General features: G+C 40.8%; 1 protein-coding gene across 1 annotated transcript in view; it reads right to left on the minus strand.

Annotated features, from left to right (window-relative positions):
- LOC138620730 (electrogenic aspartate/glutamate antiporter SLC25A13, mitochondrial) overlaps positions 1 to 18,081 on the minus strand; it is a 45,048-nt gene extending 26,967 nt beyond the window's left edge. The window contains exons 1-6 of the mRNA XM_069698150.1: positions 18,026 to 18,081; positions 16,937 to 16,990; positions 16,631 to 16,773; positions 10,886 to 11,001; positions 7,063 to 7,202; positions 2,011 to 2,157 (exon numbers count right to left, since the gene is read on the minus strand). Of these exons, the coding sequence (XP_069554251.1) occupies positions 2,011 to 2,157; positions 7,063 to 7,202; positions 10,886 to 11,001; positions 16,631 to 16,773; positions 16,937 to 16,990; positions 18,026 to 18,037 (612 nt within the window). The 5' untranslated portion in view covers positions 18,038 to 18,081. The remainder of the gene's footprint in view (positions 1 to 2,010; positions 2,158 to 7,062; positions 7,203 to 10,885; positions 11,002 to 16,630; positions 16,774 to 16,936; positions 16,991 to 18,025) is intronic.
- Between the last annotated feature and the right edge of the window lie 5,081 nt (positions 18,082 to 23,162).

Here is a 23,162-nt window from a genome sequence, read left to right on the forward strand (position 1 = left end):
TCCCACGTCAGGAGGAAATCATGACAAACGTCAGTTAATCAGCAATGTTCCTCGCTACCATTTCTCCACAGGGAGAAGTAAACCTGTTCCAACCATGGCTTTTTCCATCACATGATCCACAACACTCTCGGGGAGTTTAATTAACTTTCTTTATGAGGTGGAGGAAGTGGTAAAAGAACAGAAAATAGAAAAAAGGTAACAGATTAAAAATAGATGCTGGCCTCTGGAGGACATTCCAGACTGCCCACAAACTCTTTTATGTGAACCAGGATCCCATCTTTATCAAATGAGGCTCTCAAACTCTTCGAGGAGCAGCTCTAAATGCTTTCCGTCTATAGAAAAAAAAAAATATACACTCAAGTATGTTTCACAAATGCTGTTGGCTGTTTTGGGTAGTTTAGGTCAGAGTATCAGATGTACCTTAATGTTTTCATGTTCTTAAAGGGGGGTGAGCCAGGAGAAAATGTGGAGCTTCCTTTCACTAGATGGCACTGTTTGCTTTACAGACACATTCAGAGAGGTTTGCATGATACTTGCTGTTATTGCAACAAGGCAGGGAAGCTCTGGCTTGGATGAAACTGCCCTAACAGAGAGACACTTTTGTATCTGTTCATATCTGTGAGCCTATAGACATGGATCTTCCCACGATATCCAACACAGAGTTTTTCACACGAAGGGAGAGGAGAACAATATTTTGGTGATAAGAGTGTGGTGCTGGCCATTTACCATGTTTGGTGAGTGAATTAAAGGTTGCTGTTTCATTGTTTGTGTTTGGCCATACTCTCGACTTTAATGTGTCTGCAGTGCTTGAGGTTTTCGATGTGTGTGTGTGTGTGTGTGTGTGTGTGTGTGTGTGTGTGTGTGTGTGTGTGTGTGTGTGTGTGTGTGTGTGTGTGTGTGTGTGTGTGTGTGTGTGTGTGTGTGTGTGTGTGTGTGTGTGTGTGTGTGTGTGTGTGTGTGTGTGCAAGCATGAGAGTTTACTAACAGCACACCAAGATGTCTGGTCGGTGAGGTAAACACAGCGGAGAAAATGACAGAGTCTACAAGGTGTTTATGAAATGGGGTAAGACATGGACAGAGACACAAGACGTGCACACGCACAACGAAAACACTAACACGCACAAAGAAAAGACAAGACCCAAAAATGGTTCAAAACAAATAGAGCACACAAACACACAGGCAAAGATGATGGACTGTAAAGCTCCAGTCTCCATCTCCATCTATCTCTCTCTATCTTCCCATTCAGCTGGCCTGCTCGGCTTTGACACTGCCAGAGAGGTTAGATTTAATGACATGTTGGGAGAGAGACAGAGACACGGGGGAGGGAGGGAGAGAACGAGGGGCGGTTGAGAGAGAGAGAGAGAGAGAGAGAGGGAAACAAATGCAATGAGGGAAGAAGACAGAGGACAGATGAGAGGAAAAGAGGGAGAACAAGAATGAGATAGACATCTAGAGGAAAAGAGAAAGCCACAGCTTATGGTTGAGGGGATGAGAAATAAGTAGTGAGATAGAAGAAAACAATCTTGACTTCACCTCCTTTATGGAGAATACAGTAATGACAGGCTGACAGACTTGTAGCTGACTCAGTGCATTACTTATATAGTACATATGTAGAGGTGGTCCTCATGCAATATTGTGTTTGTTTCTGCAATTCCAAAGGGGGCCTCATCTTACATTTGACTGAATCAAGATTTAGCTACATATTTACATACTTTATATGAATAATCGAGATATACAATCACTGTTATCATTAAAAACACACATTAGCTAAGATGTTAAATTGTCAGAGTATTAGGAAAGCAAAATTTGTCACCTTGGTGCTGCTAATGATCGACTATTATACTTTTTATTTTTACAACTCGTGACCAAGTATCACAGCTCCATGGTGACAGCAAAACTATCTGTTCACTATTTCTGACGAGCCCTTCTTTGGATCTGTTGTGGATGAAGGTAAAACAAATAGATGATAAAACCACTGAGCCAGACAAAAAAACAACAACAATAACCCACCGCCACGAGGCATTCCTCTACGAAGGGTGTGAGCATGTGAGGCCGGATGGTGACCATGATGTCCCTGAAGTCCAGCGCTGAGATGGAGCCGCTGTGGGCTTGGTCCCGCTGGATAAAAGCCTGTCGCGCATGTTCCAGCTGCATCTCCTGTTGGAGGGGAGAGCAGAGGAGAAAGGAGGCGAGTCTAGGTGTTAGCTCATGTAGTAAATGCATATTATTGTACACATATGTGGGTCATACACCTCTTTGAGTTGCCTTCATAAATTAGAAATCCACATAAACTCACACGCATAAACACATATGCATAAAAACACAGCAGTAGCTTTGATGGGCCCCCGCACTGCCGTCTCCCCCTCTCGGTTATGGGGAGCTGGCGTTTGGTCGGGCTTCAGCCGCGTCTCCTCTCTCAACAGTGGTTCGCCTGCTGTGAGGCGTCGCTTGGGCTTTTCACACCCTCCCCGAATCTGCATTAAACCCACTTGAGGGAGAAACATCCAAACACACACACACACGCACACACACACACACACACACACACACACACACACACACACACACACACACACACACACACACACACACACACACACACACACACACACACACACACACACACACATGCGTACATGCACACACAGCAAGACGGCTAATCAATCACCCAACTGTTCACTTTGTCTTACTTCTTGCACGCACACAAAAGGTCCACAGGGACAACAGCGGGCTGCGGTGGGGACGGATCCCACGAGGCCTTTGAAATTAGCAGCCATTATCGGTACCTGCAACCACAAGTCTACAGAGAGGCTGTAAACAAGCCGCTGCTCTCAATGCTTCCTCTATCTTTCAGCAAGAAAACCGGAAACACCAAAAAGACAGCGATTTCAGGACAATAAATCCAGTCCAAGAGTCATTGTGAAATAGACCTTTAAGCTTAAGCACAGTCAGATAAATCCAGTTGGTTTGGCTCTTGACTCGCCTGCAGACTATTGTGGCCTTTAGGTAAAAAAAAAAGAAAAAAAAGAAATGAGCCTAATGTATTTTTATGCATAAGGTCTCTGACACATTAACAAAGGCCTAAATGATTCACTTTTAAGTACACATCCATGTGTTAACTCCATTGACGTATCCATGTAACAAGAGTTGTCAATTTCTAACTAAAACTGATTACTCACAGTTTCTAGCTTCTAACACGTGAAGATTTCTTGTTTGTTTTTCATTTCTATGATATTAATTTGAATATCTAGGATCTAAAATTCTCGTTGGATAAAACAAGCAAACTTAGTTGGCTAACTTGCATGGTGAGGAACCATTGTGAGCATTTTCTTTATTGTTTTGATATTTTATAGATCAAAAAATTAGCCGATTCATTATAAAAAAAATAAGCATCAGATTAACTGATAATGAAAATATGTGTTACCTGCAGATCTACATTTGTGTAAAGGCACCATCCAACTAATATATCAAGTGGATATATTAAACACACAATTCCTGTGAATATTCTGAAACTAAGACAGACTTAACAGGTCAAAATGTAGTGTAAAAACATAATCGTGCTTTTAAATTACATTTCTTAAAGTAAGTACTGGCTCTGAATTTTAATACAATAAGTACGCCAGTTCAAAATAAACTATTTTCAATTTGTCCAAGAAGAATGGACTTTTATTTTCAAGCAACACATGTCGGACAAAACGTACTGTTGGAGGACTGATTAAATCTTGAACATGCGTGGCATTATTCAATGGATTGATTCAGATGTTATTGTCGTAAATGTAACTCTAAAAACGTGGTTTTACCACAACACAAAACCTTATGAGACTATGACTTATTGTTGTGTTGAATTTGAGTGATATTTCACTGACAGCATAACTGATCGAACTCTAAATTCGAGGCGCCCAGGAGAAACAACTGGGGAAGAGTGACATTTACACAAAGCTGAGTGGAGACCGGAGGGGAGTAAGAATAGACATTGCAACAAAAGACACAGATTTGCAAAAACAGCAAATGTAGCAGCCATGTGTCAGTATCACCTATGAGCACAGCAGGGGCTCCTGAGAGTGCATAAGTGAGTGGAAAGCAAGGAAATGAAGAGAGATTGACACATGTAAACACTTCCAAAGTAAATAAGGTGAGATATTTTGGTGTCAGCATCCCGAGTGCCGTGACTTACTTCTCCGGTTGGTTGTGAGTAGGTCAAAACACTTTGGTGAGAAATAAGATGGGAAAGGGAAAAGGGAGAAGGAGAGCTGAATATCTAAAGTCAAAACAAAAAAAGGAAAGGGAAGAAGTGACACATTTTTGCGCGCACGGCTGTGAGCACATTCTAGCACGGAGGTAAACAATTATCGTGTTTGTGTCCATCTGTAAATGAAGAAAAAAAAAAAAAGCATGCCATGTCCCTGGACAAGTTAAAAGTCTGAGAAGTCACACACTGACCACACAGAGCAACAAAACAACTGTGGTCCAGGGGATAGAGAAGTTAATTGTCTCAGCCTCCTAAAACCTTAACTTGTTGCAACCGTATGAGTGTTTCTGGGACGTGGTTTTTGTTTGGGAGGGGAGTGAGGAGGACAGGAGACTGAAAGCTCGGGGCTTAAAACAGCCAGCGAGGGGCTGCCGAGGCATTCGCAGTCGCTTTAATTGTCCTTGGACGGTGAATAAAAACACATGACAAGCCACCTCTGTTTGTTTTCAATGGCTGTGATTCTTTTTCCTCCTCTCTTCAAAACATTAAACAACAGATACGAGGGGAGTATTTCTCTATTTTCCAATCTCTGCTTCTCATCAGCACGGGGCTAAAGTTATTACAAGGAGAAGCATAAGCACAACTGCCCATTTACATGTGTGCCAGTGATGTTAAGGGCTGCCCGCTGATTCTTGGTAGAGTCAAACATATAATTGGGGCTTTTAAAATCTGAGTGATGCCAACAATTCACTTTTTTGAGTGCTCAGGAAAGAAGTGGGACATGTGGTGTCCCCTCCACGTAATTCAAGCCCTTTACTTGCCAGAATTTATAATATGAGCTCCTATGTGCCACTTCTCTGGACATCGGTAATACCACTGCCAGAGACAACACTACGCTGACAGTGCGAGCTGGGCCTTGGCCAGCGTCCACGCGTGAGACGGGAAAAATGCATGTAATTGGTGAGAATCTCTGGCTTCCATCAAGACAGTAATTGGCCAGAGAGAGCCCTTGTGAGAAATATGCGGTGCAAACGTTTTCCCCGATAATCCCATCTTGTGAGCATCTGGCAGTGGCATGGTTACAATGGCAGAAAAAACAACAACACAATAAACACATGCATGTATGGCAGGAAGAGGAGGGAATAAAGGATGGGAACATTTTTAGTGGGAAAGCCGAGTGATGGGGAATTATATAAAAAGAGTTGTCACAAAATGGTGTGAGGTCTGGTGTTCAATACTCTGAGAACTTTTTGTGTTTTTGTCAGAAATTTACTCCTTGTTTGTCTACTAATAAAAGTATCATACCATCATTGAGTAGTAGTGGAATCCAAAGGATAGTAATCGCACAGGTATAAATTCTGGTTAAAAAAATGTTGCTGTTCCTTTTCTAATTGTATTGTCAGTCATTGGAGCAGCTGATAGCACACTGTAGCAATGAAATGCCCACATTTTACTGGTAGTTCAACACAGTATAATACAATCACAGCGATAATAATAATAAATATTAGGAACAAAAAAATGCATGAGACGTGATAGTATGACCTCTAAATTCAAATATCTAATATGGAATTTTATAAAATATCTGCAGACCAGCGATAAAGAATGCAACACTTACCTACGCAGAGAAGCATCCTACAATAACATGAATTTCACTTACCTCTGTCATTTATTAAGGCATTTATGAAAAGCTATGAAAAATGATCAAATGGAGACAGCATAAGTAGGAAATGTGCATTTCATAGTTGAGCAATGAGTGTGGCTGGCTGCTAGCCTGCTGCTCTGAGGAGCTGGAAACCGCTGAGTGACTGACTGGGAGAGAACAGGGCAGGCTGTCAATGCAAAGTACAGCATGCACTGGCCACAACGCACACACGGGCGAAAACAAGCATACACAAACACTCACATAAACACAAATGCACAAAGCTCGCATGCTACCGCTTGGTAAATATGGTAAAGCTAATAATAAATATATGGAACCACATATATGTGGAGACACCTCTATGCACATATAACAATGTCCCAATATCCATGTGCTGCTGCCCACTGTGTGTCAGCCATCTGGTCTAAGTTAAGTGTAATATAAAAAGCTCATTCAGATACATGGTGAGTGTGGATGCAAACTTGGCACAGCTCAGGCCCTCTCTCCCACCCACTCCACCACCTCTCCCTGCTCGGGCCTGATTTAAGTCTAGACATCATATTGGAAAATGGCTCACACGCCACAAATACACGAGGAATATTCCAACTATAGTATTTATGGAGGTAGAAAATGTGTCTCTACCTGCTTCAGAATAGGTGGAACATAGTAATGTTAGATGTACGTCAGCTAATGGAAAACAAATGCAGAAAATGTCTCAAATACATAACCTCAGTGTTTCATTAATGACTAATGTGCACAATATGGAGGGCTGTGTTTGAGAGGAATAGGAATAGCATAAACGTGTGTATGCGTGTGTGTGTGTGTGTGTGTGTGTGTGTGTGTGTGTGTGTGTGTGTGTGTGTGTGTGTGTGTGTGTGTGTGTGTGTGTGTGTGTGTGTGTGTGTGTGTGTGTGTCAGTCTGACACAGCTTACAAATAAATATCTAAGAGCACAGTTACATGATGACAGGATTGTATGAACAGCCTGGAAGCAAAATGTGAGGATAAGGGAAAGTGTACAGGTGCATAAATCAGCTGATACAAATAAATTGACTACGATTGATGGTCGTTCTGTCGTGGAAATACAGCGGTTAGTTAGACAGACCTACAAATACTGCCAGAGACAGAGAGGGACAAAGGTTAAGAGGGGCAACAGATTGTGATTTAATATCAGCCGAGGAGGGAAAAATAGCATGAGAGAGACACAGAGAGCGAATGATCAACATGAAACCTACCAGGAGAAACTGAGTGAACTCGCAGTAGCTGAGCTGCTTGTCCCTCTGTGTGCCAAAGTGCAGCCGTATGAACTCACTGTCCCAGTTGAAGGGGATATGCTGGTGGATAGTGGTCTGGCTAAAGACCTGCTTCACATCCTCTGCAGAGGAAAGGAGACAGAGACGAGCTTTAATAACGACTCAATAGTAGTAGCATTTCTATTAACTCCATGAACAAACTGTAACAACTTAATACAGCAGCATATTAGTATTATCAGCAGTGGAACAAGGTAGACCTTTTACACTGCAGGTCGTGACATCATAATAATAGAAATGTAGTGGCAACAAAATGAAATCTGTTCGTTCGTTTTTCTCCATTCAAAAGGAAAAAGGCTACCAGCCGAATCGACAACAGGCCGATGTCAGACGGACGTCTGTCTACAAACCAGTCAATGTCAAGTGTAGGGAACTGTGAGGTTCTTTAGCATGCTTGTGAAATTGAAATGTAAAACCAAAACTGACCAGATCAAATGGATACAAGGCAGCAATAACATGAACTTTGGTTCAGACCATAGTCCAGATATTCAGGTGGATGAAAAGGCCCTTACGGAAAAGTTATGGACTTTTACTTGTAAGTCCATCGCATTAAAAACCTTACTTAACTAACAGTGCAGTATTATGTAATTGTTATATGTTATATTATGGGATTATTGTTATTTCAGCATCCATGTGTAAGGAGCATGTGGATTAATCTGTCACAATTTGTCATATTTTCTGACTAGGTCATATATTTTGTTTGTGAAATGTTAAATACTACAATAGCTTTCAACATAGATATGAAATAATTCTAGGAGTAAAAAGTACAATATTTCCCTCTCAAAGTACAGCAAAAAAAGAAGTATTAAATTACATAATATGGAAGCCCACAAGCAAAGAAAAAGTTCCATAAAATGTTACGTTAGCAAAAATTACATTAGCTACAATACTTGAGTAAATGTACTTTGCTGCTTTCCACAACTGATTTCCTGTGTTGACATATGTCAAATATGTATGACTATGTAAACATGAATCAGAAAGCAATGAGGCTAAAGCAAAACAGTTTTTCTTCAAATCCTTTACGGTTACAGAGAAAAAGTTCTGTTTAGGTTTTACAGATTACACCTCACTTTTAAGGCTAATGGCCGTACATTAACCATGTATGCCTTCACCTCCGTTAAAAACATCTCTGTGGTCTCCCCCTCCTGTATGTTAATGCTTTCATAACAAACAATTATCAAATACTTCTTTCTGATTCCGTTTTTAGTTTGCTCTAATTAAGACCTCAAAATCTGTTGCTACAAAGTCTTGAGTCAAGCTTTAACAAATAGCATGTGTTTCCTGTCTTGTGGTTAACATTAGTAATTATTTGATTTTGGGGCAGAAAAAAAAATTGTCTGAGATTGTTTCTGACAAAATGTCAACGTCAATCTCCAGAACGCAGCTCTGCTCTGATTGAGACTTAAGTTCCTCAACTCTAAATCAGTCCTGAATGACACATGGCAGAACTTGTTTGAGCTGTGTCGGCTCTGTATTGAGAAGGAAAGCCTTTTCTTCTCACTTATGTTCCTCTGCCTGAACCCTCTAAGCCTCTACAGCCATTGGAGTGGAGAGACACTGAACATGAGTCCTAAATTACAGCCTTACTAAAGAAACAAAAACAAACCAATAGAGCGACCTGTTTCTTATTACCAACTAGGCTGCGCTGAAGGAGTGGAGAAAGCAAAGAAGGAAAGAAACTACTTTTTTTTTTACTTGCAGACAGGCAGGGAAACAGAGAGAAAGGTGATATTTACTTCAGCTCAGCCTTACCTTCTGAAGGAAGACAGCTCGTGTGTTGTATATTTTACACTTTAATGAGGCAATAAATATACAGCCTTTAATTCTTTAAAGGACAGGCCGCTCCAGAGTGTGGCGTTTATATTATCAGCTTTTATAGACCTGTCAACACTCAGTCCTCTTTAAGTTTTTTCTCTTTTTTTTTTTGTCTTTCTGGCTCAGCTACAACAGCATTTCATACGCTATGTTACGTTGCAATTTTTATGAACTTGACATTCCACCAAATTATGCATTTATTTTTTACGTGCTAAAAATTCAGAGCGCCGTGCCGACTGAAACTGCTCCGGTTATTATCAAATAAAAATGGCTTTACAGAAAAATGAAAATAAAAATAATTCAGAGTGGAGACATTTATTACACGGCAAAACAAACAGGGCTTTAATGCAACATAAGCTGCAGCTATTCATGTTTTTAATAGCTAATAAAGAAGGGAGTTCTTAATTTTGTGCCTTGGTGGGGCTGTTTAATCAAATATATGGCAAAGTGAAAAAAAAAAAAAAGAAAGAAAGCAGGAAAGAATGGGAGAATTCAGTAACGGATCACAATGAAGCAACTTTAACTGGTCTATAAGCTCAGTCACAGCCCGTTGCAAGTGGCAGACACTGCACTCAGTGTTTGTGCATTGCATGATGCGTGTTATGTTTTTCATACAATTTTCCACTTGTAAGCAAGTCTCATAACTCACAGGCATTGGGATATTCATTAACCTTTGGGAGATGCAGAAAAACAGCAGACCTTTTTAATTGCCACCAAGACAACGTCACTCTAATTGATCCTTTTAAATATGAAAATTTACATATGTGCATATATAATCACCCGCAATGATCTTGCACCCTGTCGACAGCAACAATTAAAATGAAATTCACTTACTCTTCCCTGTTTGCGAGCGGGATGTTGTGTGCACTGCATTTCAAATCAAGCCTAATGTGCCAACGCCTCGTACACCTACAGAAGGCCGGCATTAGACTTGTTTAAATCAATTAGGCAAATGTGAAATGAGCAACGGGTACAAATGTCTTCCCTTTTCACCTCGGAGCTTCCAGGCATCGGAGTAATGGTGCCAATCATGCACACACATGGCCACCTACCCTTCCCCCCCCCCCTCTCCTCCTCCTCCATCTTCATCTGCATCCTTTCGTTGCCACCAACCTCTCCACCTCCAAACCTAACCTTCTCTCAACAGATAAGATACACGACCACGTACTGTATTTTTGTTTGTGGAGGCAACCACAACAGAGGAGACGAGCTGAGGTCAGACCCCCACATAAACAAACCAGGACTTGAAAACTTCTTTAGGGGCACGTTGAAGAGGAACAGTCTCACTGCTCTGTCTTTGTTAAATGTCAATTACACAGAAACAGGTGCAGTGCTCAGACGTGAACTTTTATTTCAGTTTACATAATAGCATTAGAGTTACAAATCATTAGACAAATTGTTGCCTCTGTTTAGACTGCATCCTGATTGTTTTTTCCTTAGCTGGCAGCACCACAGGTGGCCAGCACACGAGTTGAGATACTGAATATTAGTAGTGGCAGAAAGATTTTCTCCTCCAGATGGATTTATTCTCCCAACTTTATTTTTGTAATGAACAAGTGTATCAACACAATAACTTCCCTGATCATTTCAAGCACAAGAGGTTAAAATGATGTTTTCCTGATCTCTGAAAAATTACAAATAAAGACAACGTCTACAGTATATATGGGAAAAATAACAATGTTCCCAGAAGAGAAAGGAGGACAAGACATATGAAAAACCATAACAGCAACATTTTTAAATGAGAAAGACATTTGTGATCATGGGTTTCTGAAGTTTTTACTTTTCAAGGAGCAGTATATCGTTCCAGATCTCTTTTAAACCACATGTCAGTATCTACTGCATGCATGCTAACGTTTCAGTAAGACGCATCTCTGCAAACCTGACTGCAGTATAATTGAATCTAAACCTGTAAATCACAGGCAGAGTTACTTACCAAAAGTGGTCACTCCGGTGCCTGCTTTATCAAACAGCAGGAAGGCAACCATGAAGAGGGAGTCTGGGGCGCAGAGCACCGACTCAAACGCCACAAACTCCTGGAAAGAGATCAAGCTGCAGGAGAGAGGGACAGAGAGAAGGAGGACAGGTAGGACTGTAAGAGACGGTTGAATGTTGCAATTTCAGCAGTGCTACTTGTGCTTCAGCTTACCTGCATAAATATTTCATTAGCTATCCATGAGATCATCAAGTCTTTGATATTCAATTAGCCATGTAATACATTATAAAGACTTATTCCACAAATGCACTAATGAAATAAAATATTAAATATGTTATTTTAACACTGCATTAAACTACAAAGTCTATTGTAATTACTGCCACACAGTGGCAAACCAGCATACTTAGACAACCTATCAATCTGCGCTACACGTAATTCAAGCGAGCTTTTATCCAGTAGTCTGTTATTCCATATGTAATGTCATAAACTCATTGAGTGTGACAGCAAGAAAATAAAACATTTTTAAAAGCCCAGTGTGTGTTCCCGGTCTGAGCTGGCAGCTACAGAGGGCCAACTTTATGCCACACACACACACACACACACACACACACACACACACACACACACACACACACACACACACACACACACACACACACACACACACACACACACACACACACACACACACACACACACACACACACAAAAAGTATATATGAAGTTTCATATTTTAGTGTGCCATTTTAAACAAGTAGACGGGCGTGGGGGGATTTTGGAGGTCAGTTTAGGAAATATAATTCAAATCAATATAAATGTAATATAATATGGGGTTAATATGTGAAAGTGAAGACAAGCCAAGATGAGAAATGAAAGATGCCACAACACTGACATAAAAGTGAACACAAAAGATTAGTTTTGTCATTATATCACGTCCTCTCTTCATCAGTGTTTTGTTAAATACTAATATATTCTCCATAGTGACACAAATGCCCCCATGCATTTTCAAGAGCACAAAAATAAACATAAATATCGCAATTGTGTGAAATCACCGAAAGCCCCCTAGGGAGAGTCCCGCTGTGGGGAACTGGACCACGCAGTCTTTCCTTTATTTAGGCCCTGGTTCACAGTTGCCATAAGTCCATTATGAATTTCACAAATGGATCTGATAATTACAGGAGGGGGTCAGTGCTAATGAGCGGTCGCCGAGCATCCATCTATTAAACCTATTTCAATTTCCGAGGGGGAGTGTGGCGATGAGAGAGGGGGGAGTTCAATGATTACATTTTCGTGGTTGCTGTAATTAATTATGTTACTGATGAAATTTAGAGGTGTTTGCTTGGCCTTGGAGTGTTAGGTTGGCATGTGGGTAAGTTTATATCGAGAACAAATTTTGAATAAAAGAAACTGAAGGAAAAAGCAAAGCACTGACTAAAGTACTGCTTATCAAAATAATAGCAGAAAAAGGCACATATTTTTGAACATGATTAAAAAAAAATATATACTTCATACAAAAGGGCTAAGATGATTGGCTTTAAAGTCTTTTGACTATAGACGACAAATATGTTACTCATCCCTTCAAACATTCACAAATAACCCAATGAGGCACAACAGTGAATACAAAAGACTCAGATTTATAACTGCTTTCAATAAAAACTTAGAAATACATAATATAAGAGCAAATAGGAAATGTGTGTGCAGGAGAGAGAGCTACAGAGGAACAAAGAGAAACATGGCGAAGGAATAAAAGTGAGCACACAGTGGCGACTGAAATCAGCTGTCATTGTTTCAAAAGCAAGACTAATTGTTTTATTAACTAAGCAGGTAGTTCGTAAGAGCAGGGCCCTGCTGACGGTAAGTAGGTGGAAGGGGGCACAAAAGCACACTGCTGCGACCGTGGATCCACTGTTAAAAACAAAGCCAAAACCATCGCCTCTCACACTGCTGGAATATTATCAAACTCTCCCACAATGATCCTTCCTTTGTGACACATGTATAGAACACTCAGAAATTATACCTCATAGAGGTTAATAAAGGAGTTTAAGCAGGCACAATCTGCAGCGCAAAGACTCACAGAGCACTCGTGTATTTTCAGAAAGAATGAAAGAGAAAATGTCAGATTTCTTCTTTTCTTGTTCACACGCATCAATTTACATGCACGCTGGTCGTCCTGTCTGTGTTTTCCCAGACATGGATAATCAGCATATTAGTGTAACTGAGAGGGCTGCTGATCACCATGGGATTGGACCATGGGATTGAACAGGGAGCCCAGACAAGATCCAGGGGGCATCTCCATAACACACACAAGAAACATTCCTCATACTCTCAAGCATTTACACAACTCTGAAGCCGGGGATGAAGCTTATGATGGTTGATTAGCAAGCGCCATGACGGCTGCAAAATGATTACCATGAGAGCAGGAGGGGGAGGCCATCGTCTTTGCTATGTGGGCTGCAACCCCAACGAGACACTCAATAATCAAATCAACCGACGGCATCTCCCAACCATCAACTGCTATGGCATGTGTCCAGGGCTGCCCAATCCATGGACGCAGCCTGGGATGAACTTCGGAGACGAGGCGAACGTGATACTGCGCCATGGCATCTCTTCGTTTTACTCCACAGGATTTGTTAAATCTTTAAACGGGAATATGCATGTCCATGGACGAGAGATATAGCACACAAGCCTTGAAAGAAGATTTGCATGTGTTTCTATGGATGACAGCTGAATGACACTTTCGTTATGATGCCACGACAATGCAATTTAAACTGTCTCTGATACGTCTGTCTGACATAAAAACTCTGTTCCTTTTTTTTTTTTTTTTTTTTTTTCCATCTCATCTTCATCACCCAGCTTTTATCTCTGTCTCCTCTCAGCGAGCATCTAAATACACTCCCCTGAACCAAAAACCAGGCTTGGAAACATTGTTTACAAGGAACATAAATGCATGGTGTTGGTTTGGCCCGGCTGATAGAAAGACAGCTCTCCTTCGTTGATAGTAGTGGGAGAGAGGGGCCTGGAGGGGCTTCAATAATCCCCTGTCCCTGGCATCTAGGCATTGTTACTGACAGCCTTCCACCCACCAAGAGCGTATGTGCACACAGACATAACACACACAGACACACCCCAAACTCACACACACACACACACACACACACACACACACACACACACACACACACACACACACACACACACACACACACACACACACACACACACACACACACACACACACACACACACACACACACACACACACATACACAGGTGAATGCTAGCTGCCACTATCTGTTCGGTTTCTAGGAGTGGACACCCACCAGTCCGAGTCCAGAATGCCCACAGCAGCTGGCAGACTGCTATTTTCCCAGCACGCTCCCTTAACAAAGTTTTTTTTTTTTTTTTTCAAACCTCCAAGAGTCTATGGGGGATGTGTTTTTTTTTTTTTTTTCACACTTCAATGGATCCTTCTATCAAAATATCAGAGGGAAGAAGGAATAAAAAAAGAGGCAGAAAGGTAAGGAGTCTGAAAAAGCCGAAAGAAACGAAGGGAGCTTGGAGTGCATTTTGGTATGCGAGTGTAAAGAAAGTTATCATCAGAGAGGAGGAATGTAAAAAAAAAGTCAAAGATGAAAAAGAGAGGACAGAAAGCTGTCTAAAAGAGGAAAATCTTTAAACCATCTTGTGTATCAGAGCACACACACAAAAAAATGGTGATCCCTGGAAATTGTGGCATCTCCACCGTCCAAAGTCCTGTCTCTCTATCGCTCTGTCTTGATTTATCTATCTATCTATCTATCTGTCTCACTGGGAGCAGCGAGAATGAGAGGGAGAAAAGTGATTTCCACATAACAGATTGTTAGGACTGTCACTATATCCCCTGATTTACACAGTCGCAGAGGGGGAGGCAGACAAATGCACTTTCACTGTTTACATCGCCCGACACACATACACACTCTCAAACATACGCTGGCATCTAAGTAAAAATGTTCTCACACAGATAGACTCCAACACAAAAGAGAGGGCGCTGCCTGCCATCCGACCCCCTGCTAAATCTATTACCCCAGACTCATCTTGCTGAAATGGGAGTCCTACCTGGCAGAAACAGCAGCAGGCGCACAAGCTTCAAATATACTGCCTTCATATACCGACCACAATGTATTGTTCACAAACATATTTGCATGAGATCGGGCGAGCGCTTAAGTGGTTTGTTTTGTCTTGCTCTTTTCATAAGGTTTGCATGGCTGAGCGCTTCAAAGACAATGCATTTGTGTTTGTTTTTTTGTTGTTGTTTTTTTTAGCTACGACTGACGGGGCTGATATCGCCACATCTCTATTTTCTATATCCATTTGTTTTGTGCTCATGAGACACAGGTCTGCGGAGTAATCATGTGGACTCTTTGTCTCATCAAATCATTTATCTATCAAAGATCAGGAGGGGGAAAAAAACACATCACAAAGTAGGAGCATCACAAGGCCCTTACAGCGTCAACTGTTAAAAAAGCAAATCACATCTAAAGCAAGGTCTAAACATTATTATAACTATAACATTAAGATTTTTTTTAAAAAGAGACTTTTCTTCCTGTTTTGCCCCCGTATCATTTCCATTCTCCTCCACAAAACCAAAATGAGGTTTAGATACAAAGCCTGGGCCATGGGTTCCTAATAGATTTACCCTGATACCACAGCCACCATTTATCCTGCTCCAAAGCCGCACAATGCAACAGAGTGCTCCTGAATAGCACGGGCAATTACAGTGCATGTGTGTGTGTGTGTGTGTGTGTGTGTGTGTGTGTGTGTGTGTGTGTGTGTGTGTGTGTGTGTGTGGGGCGCCTTGCTCTCTCTTTTTCTAATTCAAAAACCCCCACCACACCATCTCACCGTCCTCTGTGCACGCGTGCATGCATGCAGGCACACACACACACACACACACACACACACACACACACACACACACACACACACACACACACACACACACACACACACACACACACACACACCTTAAAGCAGACGTAATAACATGAAACTACGCAGCCATGTGCACTTTGCTCTTTGTAGAAGCCCAGGTGGTTACCATGGCAATGTGTTTTTTTTGTTTTTTTTAATCTTTTTTGACTTACCCTAACATTTTATTACCCATCATTATGTATCATTAAATACATACATATTAATGTCAAAAAACAGGGGTGATGGAGATGGGGGGAGGAGTAAGTGTGAAATTGGGGGAGTATCTACAAAGAAGGAAACACCTGAAAGAGGCCTTGGTGGTTTGATGTCTCCTTGCAATGTAATTCATGTGTGAACATCACTGTGTGCATTTTTACACCAAAGGATTAAGTCATAGGTTTGTTTATAAAATGCAAAATTACACTTGGAGTATAGTCATACAAGATCAAAGGAATACATGAGCCATAATGGCTTTGATTAGAGTCTGGCATGAGCTTATTACTTGGGAGTTGGCTTCATATTAATAAGGATAGATACATTTGCGGATTAAAGGGAGATTCAGCATTTCACTCAAAGAGCAGCCACTTCTATCAAAGATATTTTCTGATCCTCATGAGACACTCTGTTGTTAGAACTCTATTTTCATCCTTTTTATTTAAAAAAAAAAAAATAACAACAACAAAAAAAGAAAAAATGTATTGCATACCCTTCAATTATCAAAAGAATTCGGCTTCAAATTCAAAGTGACAGCGTATGTGAAATATTAGAACACCTAAAGTGTAATGTGACACCTACCCATCTTTCTTTTGGTCCACCACTCCAGCCAGCAGCGTCGTGGCCTCGTCCGACAGCCGGATGTCTGTATGGGCATGGAGGAAGCGGCTCACGAAGTCCTGCGGTGACATGAAGCGCTCGGCATTCTTGTTGATGCTGGCGTACTGTAAAGAGGAAAACCAGATATAAACACAGTGACACATGCTGAGCTTTGAATACAATTAAAAAAAAGAAGAAACCAACACATATCGAATGATGAGTGAAAAGCTTCTTTGGAAAGAGGCAAAACACAAAAGAGAAAAGAAAAATATGTAAGTAAAATCCCACCTTTTCAAAAATGGCTTTCAGCTCAGTGGGGTCGGCCCTCCTAGGCAGAACTGCCTGCAAAACAAGCAAGAGAGCATTTTTTGAATATAACTTTCACGTACGGAGTGAATACAGTGGCTCACTTTGTATCAATACCACACTTATATCATCATCCTGGTGGGTCTTCGTGCATCATTTGAGCAGCATTGTTGAACCATCTTTTTTTTTGGCTCGTGGCTCGAAAACAAAGCTTCGTACGTTTCTCACAGGTTGAAGAGAAGACCAGATCAACAGAAGAGGGATTTTATTTTCTTTGTGAGATTGTTTTACATGAATACAGTATCGGAAAGTCAAAAGCATTCAGCAACTCACACATCTGTGATTAAATATTCCTAATTTAACGTTGTCCGACTGTCCCCTTTAGTGAAAGGTATCATCACAGGAAGCTCAGTCTTATCAAGCTCCAGATAATGAAGAAGGCAAAAGCTCTGGAAAAAAAAAAAAGCTTGTAAGTAAGCTTTGCATTCATGATATTGTATCACAAACCTAATTTTGTGCAGCAGAGATATGTTTCTGCTGTATAGTGGCACCAGTTTCTGAACACTTTCTGGTCACCTACAGGTAGTTTATGATGGCAGGCATGCTTCAGCATGTAGCATGATGCTAACCAAGGTTACAGGTGATTACAACTTGCTTCTTAGCACCGAGTCAACTGTAAATGGGGCCTGCAAGGAGCAAAGGCGGATAAACAAAAGCAGCAAAAGTAACATTAGTGCATTTTGCATCATTGTTAAAAAAATAAATAAATAAATAAAAAAAAAAAGACAGTTCAGTCCGTTGAACGTAGAAGTTGTCAGTCAAATGAACGTTAACTAGTCAACCAGCTGCAGTAAAGCCTCAATGTCATTGGCGTCTGGTCGGTGTTAAACTCCAGCACATCCTCTTAGCAGGCTGACCGGCAGTGAGCGAGCCCTGCAGGCGGGCTGACATCCCAACAGGCGGGGGAGCTCCGCAGCAGACGCTCCCGGAGCCGAGGACACATCACCGGCGAGGCGAGAGCTCCTGTCTGCAACAAAAACTGCTGTGGAAAAGTCGTCGTCAGCTGCTTACCTTTGCTGCCATGCTAAAGCAAGCTCACTGTCAAGACGGGTCCCGTTCACTTCCTCCTGCGTGACGACGTTCCCATGGAGATCACGCACCGGTGCGCCGAAAGGAGGATGAAAGAGGATCAACTGTGCACGTGGTATGGGGGCACGAGAGGTCAGCTGGTCAGTGTCTCGTGCGCGATGACAGGTCCGTGCACGTGTGCGGGTGTTTGTGCGTGTGTGAGAGAGACAGAGTGAGTTTCGGTTTTTGTTTATTCGTTTTACCTGGTTAACTAAAAAGTCCATATAATCTATCATATTATGCATTAACTTTTTTTTTTTTTTCAGGACTGTTGGAGAAATCAGCTTCAGTCCCATTTATGCATGTGTGATCATCATGGATTATTTCAGGGGCATGGTTTATTATTTTTCATTGTAAAGTTATGAGGCTAAATCAAAACTGGGGATATCATTTAAAAGAAATCCGGATCCATGAACACTGACACAAAACCTAATCTCGAATTTAATTTTATGAGATTTTTTGTAACGCACACTCCATTCAAACTAGAAAACATATATAAATATGTTTGACACCAGAATAGCTCTCCTAGAAGAAAAAGGACCTTAATCATAAGTTTCTTTTGATGACTTCCTATTATATCTTTCCTTCAGTATGATTACGTGGATGGCTTTCTTGTCTACAGCTTTAGCCTCTTCTCTCCACCAACAACATCTCTAAAGTTAACCTGCAAAATATGTCATAAACATGTAAAAAATAATAATAATAATAATGACTACAAACATTGTACTGATAGTGACAAGATTGGCCTTTCATTTGTCTGAGCCCTGCAGGGTCTTATATACTCATAGTCATATGCCATGTCAACGACTGGGCTGCTTCCTTTTTTTTTTTTTTTAAATTAGCATCATGTTCAGTAGTATGTGTGTTACGGGACCTAATTATACCTCCCATTATATTACTGTGATTCGATTTCAGCCATCAAGTAGCCCCAAAGAGTTTGTCCTACAAAATCTAAGCTTCATTTCATAGTAAACATGGTTATTTTGTGTGGGTTTACAGTGTTCTGGTGCACATCGTGCCCGTGCTATACAGAGGTCTGTCGACATCAGCCTTAGTTCCTTCCTCACGCTTATTCTTTCCTCACAGTAAATGGTTCCTATACTTCGTTTCCAGCTTTCCTAGCCCATCTGTGTTGAGGGAAAAAGGTACAGAGAGAATTTCATGACTACAAAAGCAAAGGTTAACATTACTCACAGCATAAAAACAATTTAAAAGGGAGCAAAAGGGCTCTAATGGCCTGACAGTCTTCAAAGAAAATGTATTTTGCGCTCAAAATAATTCATAGCTTTTTGCCAGTGGCTTTTCAGCTTCCTGGAGACCCAGCATGAACCACTGTATTTTTCCCAGCAGGCTCTCTGCTCCTCTCAAAATGGCCTTCACCAGGGCATACCTTGCATCCCCTCCAAATATTGACTGCACCGGGTCCATCGCTTATTGGAAAAATGGCTGTAAGTAATGTTTTATCAGCCGATGCAATCTCCACACCTGTATTTTCTCCTGTCATATGACAATATTTGACAAGACTAATGATTTGATCTAGTGACATTTATTTCCCATCACTGTCAATCTGCCAGCAAACGACTCACTTACTTTTGGCATTTAGTGTAAGAAGCATAGTAGCATTTGCTTAGCTGTTGTTTTATTCATGAACTGCAAAGTTTACTTGAGGCACGTAAACTACAGCATCTGGCGGCTTTGATATGAAACTCTTGACTGTTTACATGGAAAATTCTTTACAAATTACACTTGTCATGTCTAGAAAAGTTTTGCAAAGTCAGGCTCTATTTTTAGCAATCAAACCAACAATGATTGTGTCAACCACCCGAAAAGTAAGTGGGTAATAATAAACCTTGCGACCTTTGAACTTCCATGGCTTCAGGGGTCTCCTGCCAACGTCCCCAAGGGCCCACGTGTCCTGACAGCTTGAGCGATGAGTGGCGGACGGCTGTCTCAATCTGCCTTCTCCTATTTTTAACCCACACTAAACACAGAGTTTCAAAAATAGGCTTGAGCTCTAAACAAATGATTAATAGGGCACTTAGGGTCTCCCCACTGACCCGCATGTCCCTATTAACAGCCAATAACGGAGGCCTTTTGGGGTCAAAAGGTTTAAAGACTTTCTAATAAAAGTAACAGAGGCATGGGGATGTGTTTTGGTGGAGAAAAAGTTGTCTCAGTTTGAAATGCTGACAAGTTAATAATCCCCTCTCAAACAGCCCTACCGCAGTAAAATGGCCAGTTTGTTCGTACTTTTATTGCTATGATCTGTCAATCACTCACATCTTTCTCTTTCTCTGCCTCTTCTTAAGTGGACTGAAAGCGCTAAAACCTTTACAGTAATGTTCTCGCTGGGGTTTTATTCTCTCTTCTCTTTTTTGGTTGAATGTACTTTTTTATGTTAGTTTTTAGGCAGGAAATGCCTAATGGATTCCCAAAGACATATTCATGACATGGTAATGAGATTCAAATTTGTAAGACATTTTTACCTGAAAAAAAATAGGAGGCTGCTTGTGGCACAGGCTTTGTCCTCTTTTCCACAGCTCTCATTTCTCAGTCACTCACACAATAATTTTAAAATGTGTGTGATGGAGATACAACACCAAAGAGACTTTAAATGTGGAAACAGCTGAGGGATGTATTGATCTGTCACTTGTCAAAACCGGGTTTCTGCGTAGATGGAGAGCGTGGGTCAATAGCAAGTTGCCCTGCGTTGTATTAATATTCTGTGTTATTCTGAAATGTGTTGTTTTAAGTTTAAAAATTTCACCAACTTTTCAAAATAGAAAATTGAGTATGCAGTCATATGAACATCCAATATGAGTGAAATGCTTTTTTTTTTTTTTTAATTTTTAAGTCTAGATGTTATAGTCCATATAAAACTGATTTAATGAAATTTAGATCACTGTTACTACATCACTACAAAGCAATCCAATCTTGAAAGATATAAATAATACATGTAATTTGAAATGCCTCTTACATGACCAAAGGACACGTTACATAATGAAAGAAACCTATAATATAATAAACGGGTACTGATATAAACAGTCTAAACAGTCAATCTGATGTTTTAAATGTATTTACTTTTACCCCATTTCATGAAAAGGCCCAAACCAACAATTACATCGTTCTATCTGTGTATACAAGGTCCAGTAACTTACTCTTCTGTGTCAGAAAGGGTGGATGTTGTCCAGAAAACTGTTTCAAACACATCAGTGAGGAACACGTCAGTCCCACGTACATAGGATGTTTTCTTTTGAAATGAAACTATATTTTTGTAAGACATTCTCAAGATCTTTATATTCAGTGAGAATCTTTAGGCATGGGGCTGAGTGCCACGGACAAAGTAAGGAAGTCAGACTGTATCCAGAGATGCACTTTGTTGGCTTTGGGACTTTCCTGGGATTTTCTGACAATAAGAAGAGTAGAAGTTAATAATGTCAGATTTGTCCTTTAAAAATGAGTCAAAAATCATCCTCAAAAATGGCAGAAATATTACAAATCATAAATGTTGTTAATGTGAAGGCCAGGATGCAGAGTTGTGTGAAATGTCGAAGGAAAAAATTAGCTTTTTTACGAACAAATTCGTCATATAATGTGCTGGAGGGACAGAATTATGGCCTCTTAAAAGTAACCCTGATTTATTTCACTCAGCAGGCACGCAGAGCAGAACTTCTCTCTAAAAATAAGAATATATTTATACTATTTGCTTGGCAAAATCAAATTGTATGTCTCTAATTGGGTGGCCCTGCACTAACTCAGATCTTTAGTACAATTCTTTGACTATTTCCACTGATATTCTCGTTATGTCTTGCTCAAGGACACATCAGCATGGCTGCAGATGGACACAGTGGCTGCAAACCTGCAACCACTTGATTATAACTGCGTTACTTCCCCCTCCAATTAAACTGCATTTTATCTGACAACCAAGATTCAAACCAAAGTCACTCCAGTTGTGCTCAACATGAGATGAAAACCATCCATTGTGCAACAAGAAAACCATTGCAAATTTCACACTTGCCAAACTGGGACTCTATAATACTTAGGCGTGTCTCCCAAACCACACACTAGACAGACTGCTCAGATACTGCGGGATGAGTCAGACAATCTGTTCAGCATAAAGGAGACGAGAAGGTGGTGAGGAGAGAAATGTTGGAACATTTCTTATAAATCAGCCATCGTCTAATTTGTTGCACATACGAGACAAAAATGTGCTTCTTTAATGGTTCTTTGCAAACTTTTTGGTGCTTATACACATTAAAGCTGTTATGTTTTTTTTTAATCAATCATATGGGAGTTTATTAGCAAATAATAGAGTTCCTCTGTATGTTCTGCTGCCTGACTAACAACAAAAACAATGCGTCTTATAATCTACTTATTTTACTTCAATCAGGTTGTCAAACACTATTCTTAATCATCATACATAACATGCACTGCATTAAAGTGGCACTCTTGTAAACACCATATCTGTAACAGCGTGTGACAAGCCGCCTTTGTTTACACCATAATAACTGGGTGTTTGAATAACTTCTCGGTGACTTTAAGTAACCAGCCAGACTCACTCTGCTTCCATTCAGCTATGCAGCCTGATAACCTGGACTGACGTTTGGCATGGAGTGGAGTGTGGATGGTTTTATCAAACTGTAGGGCTGAAGGGACTTCTCATTCATTTCACCTGCAAGTCTTAGAACATGTGGGAGTATATTTCCTGCATGTACATTTCAAATGTGTCGTATACATCTGCTTGTCTCATGCAAATGCTGACATGCGCATTCATAAACATGAGAGACACATGAAGTTAATAGTAGCCCCGCCCACATCCATACACATCCATTTATTTGAAGGAGCTTTTTGCTTCCTCTACACACTCTCCCTCTTTTCCATCTATCATGAAATTCCCCTAAACCTTAAGGCGAGCTGTCTTTGCCGCTGCTTCTGAATGAATCTGTTTAATGTCTTTCAGTTCGGATGAAGCGACACACAAACCATGCTTCGGGGCATCTGGGATGGGCCAGGGGGGGCCTGGCGAAGCAGGGGAAGTGGTGGATGGGAGCTTTGAGATGGTCCAGACAGGCAAGTGGGC

Source organism: Brachyistius frenatus, unplaced genomic scaffold (assembly GCF_029030835.1).
Source record: "Brachyistius frenatus isolate BFR_SWC_R1_liver_20210118 unplaced genomic scaffold, ASM2903083v1 Contig_2, whole genome shotgun sequence".
In the NCBI taxonomy this organism is placed as follows: Eukaryota; Metazoa; Chordata; class Actinopteri; family Embiotocidae; genus Brachyistius; species Brachyistius frenatus.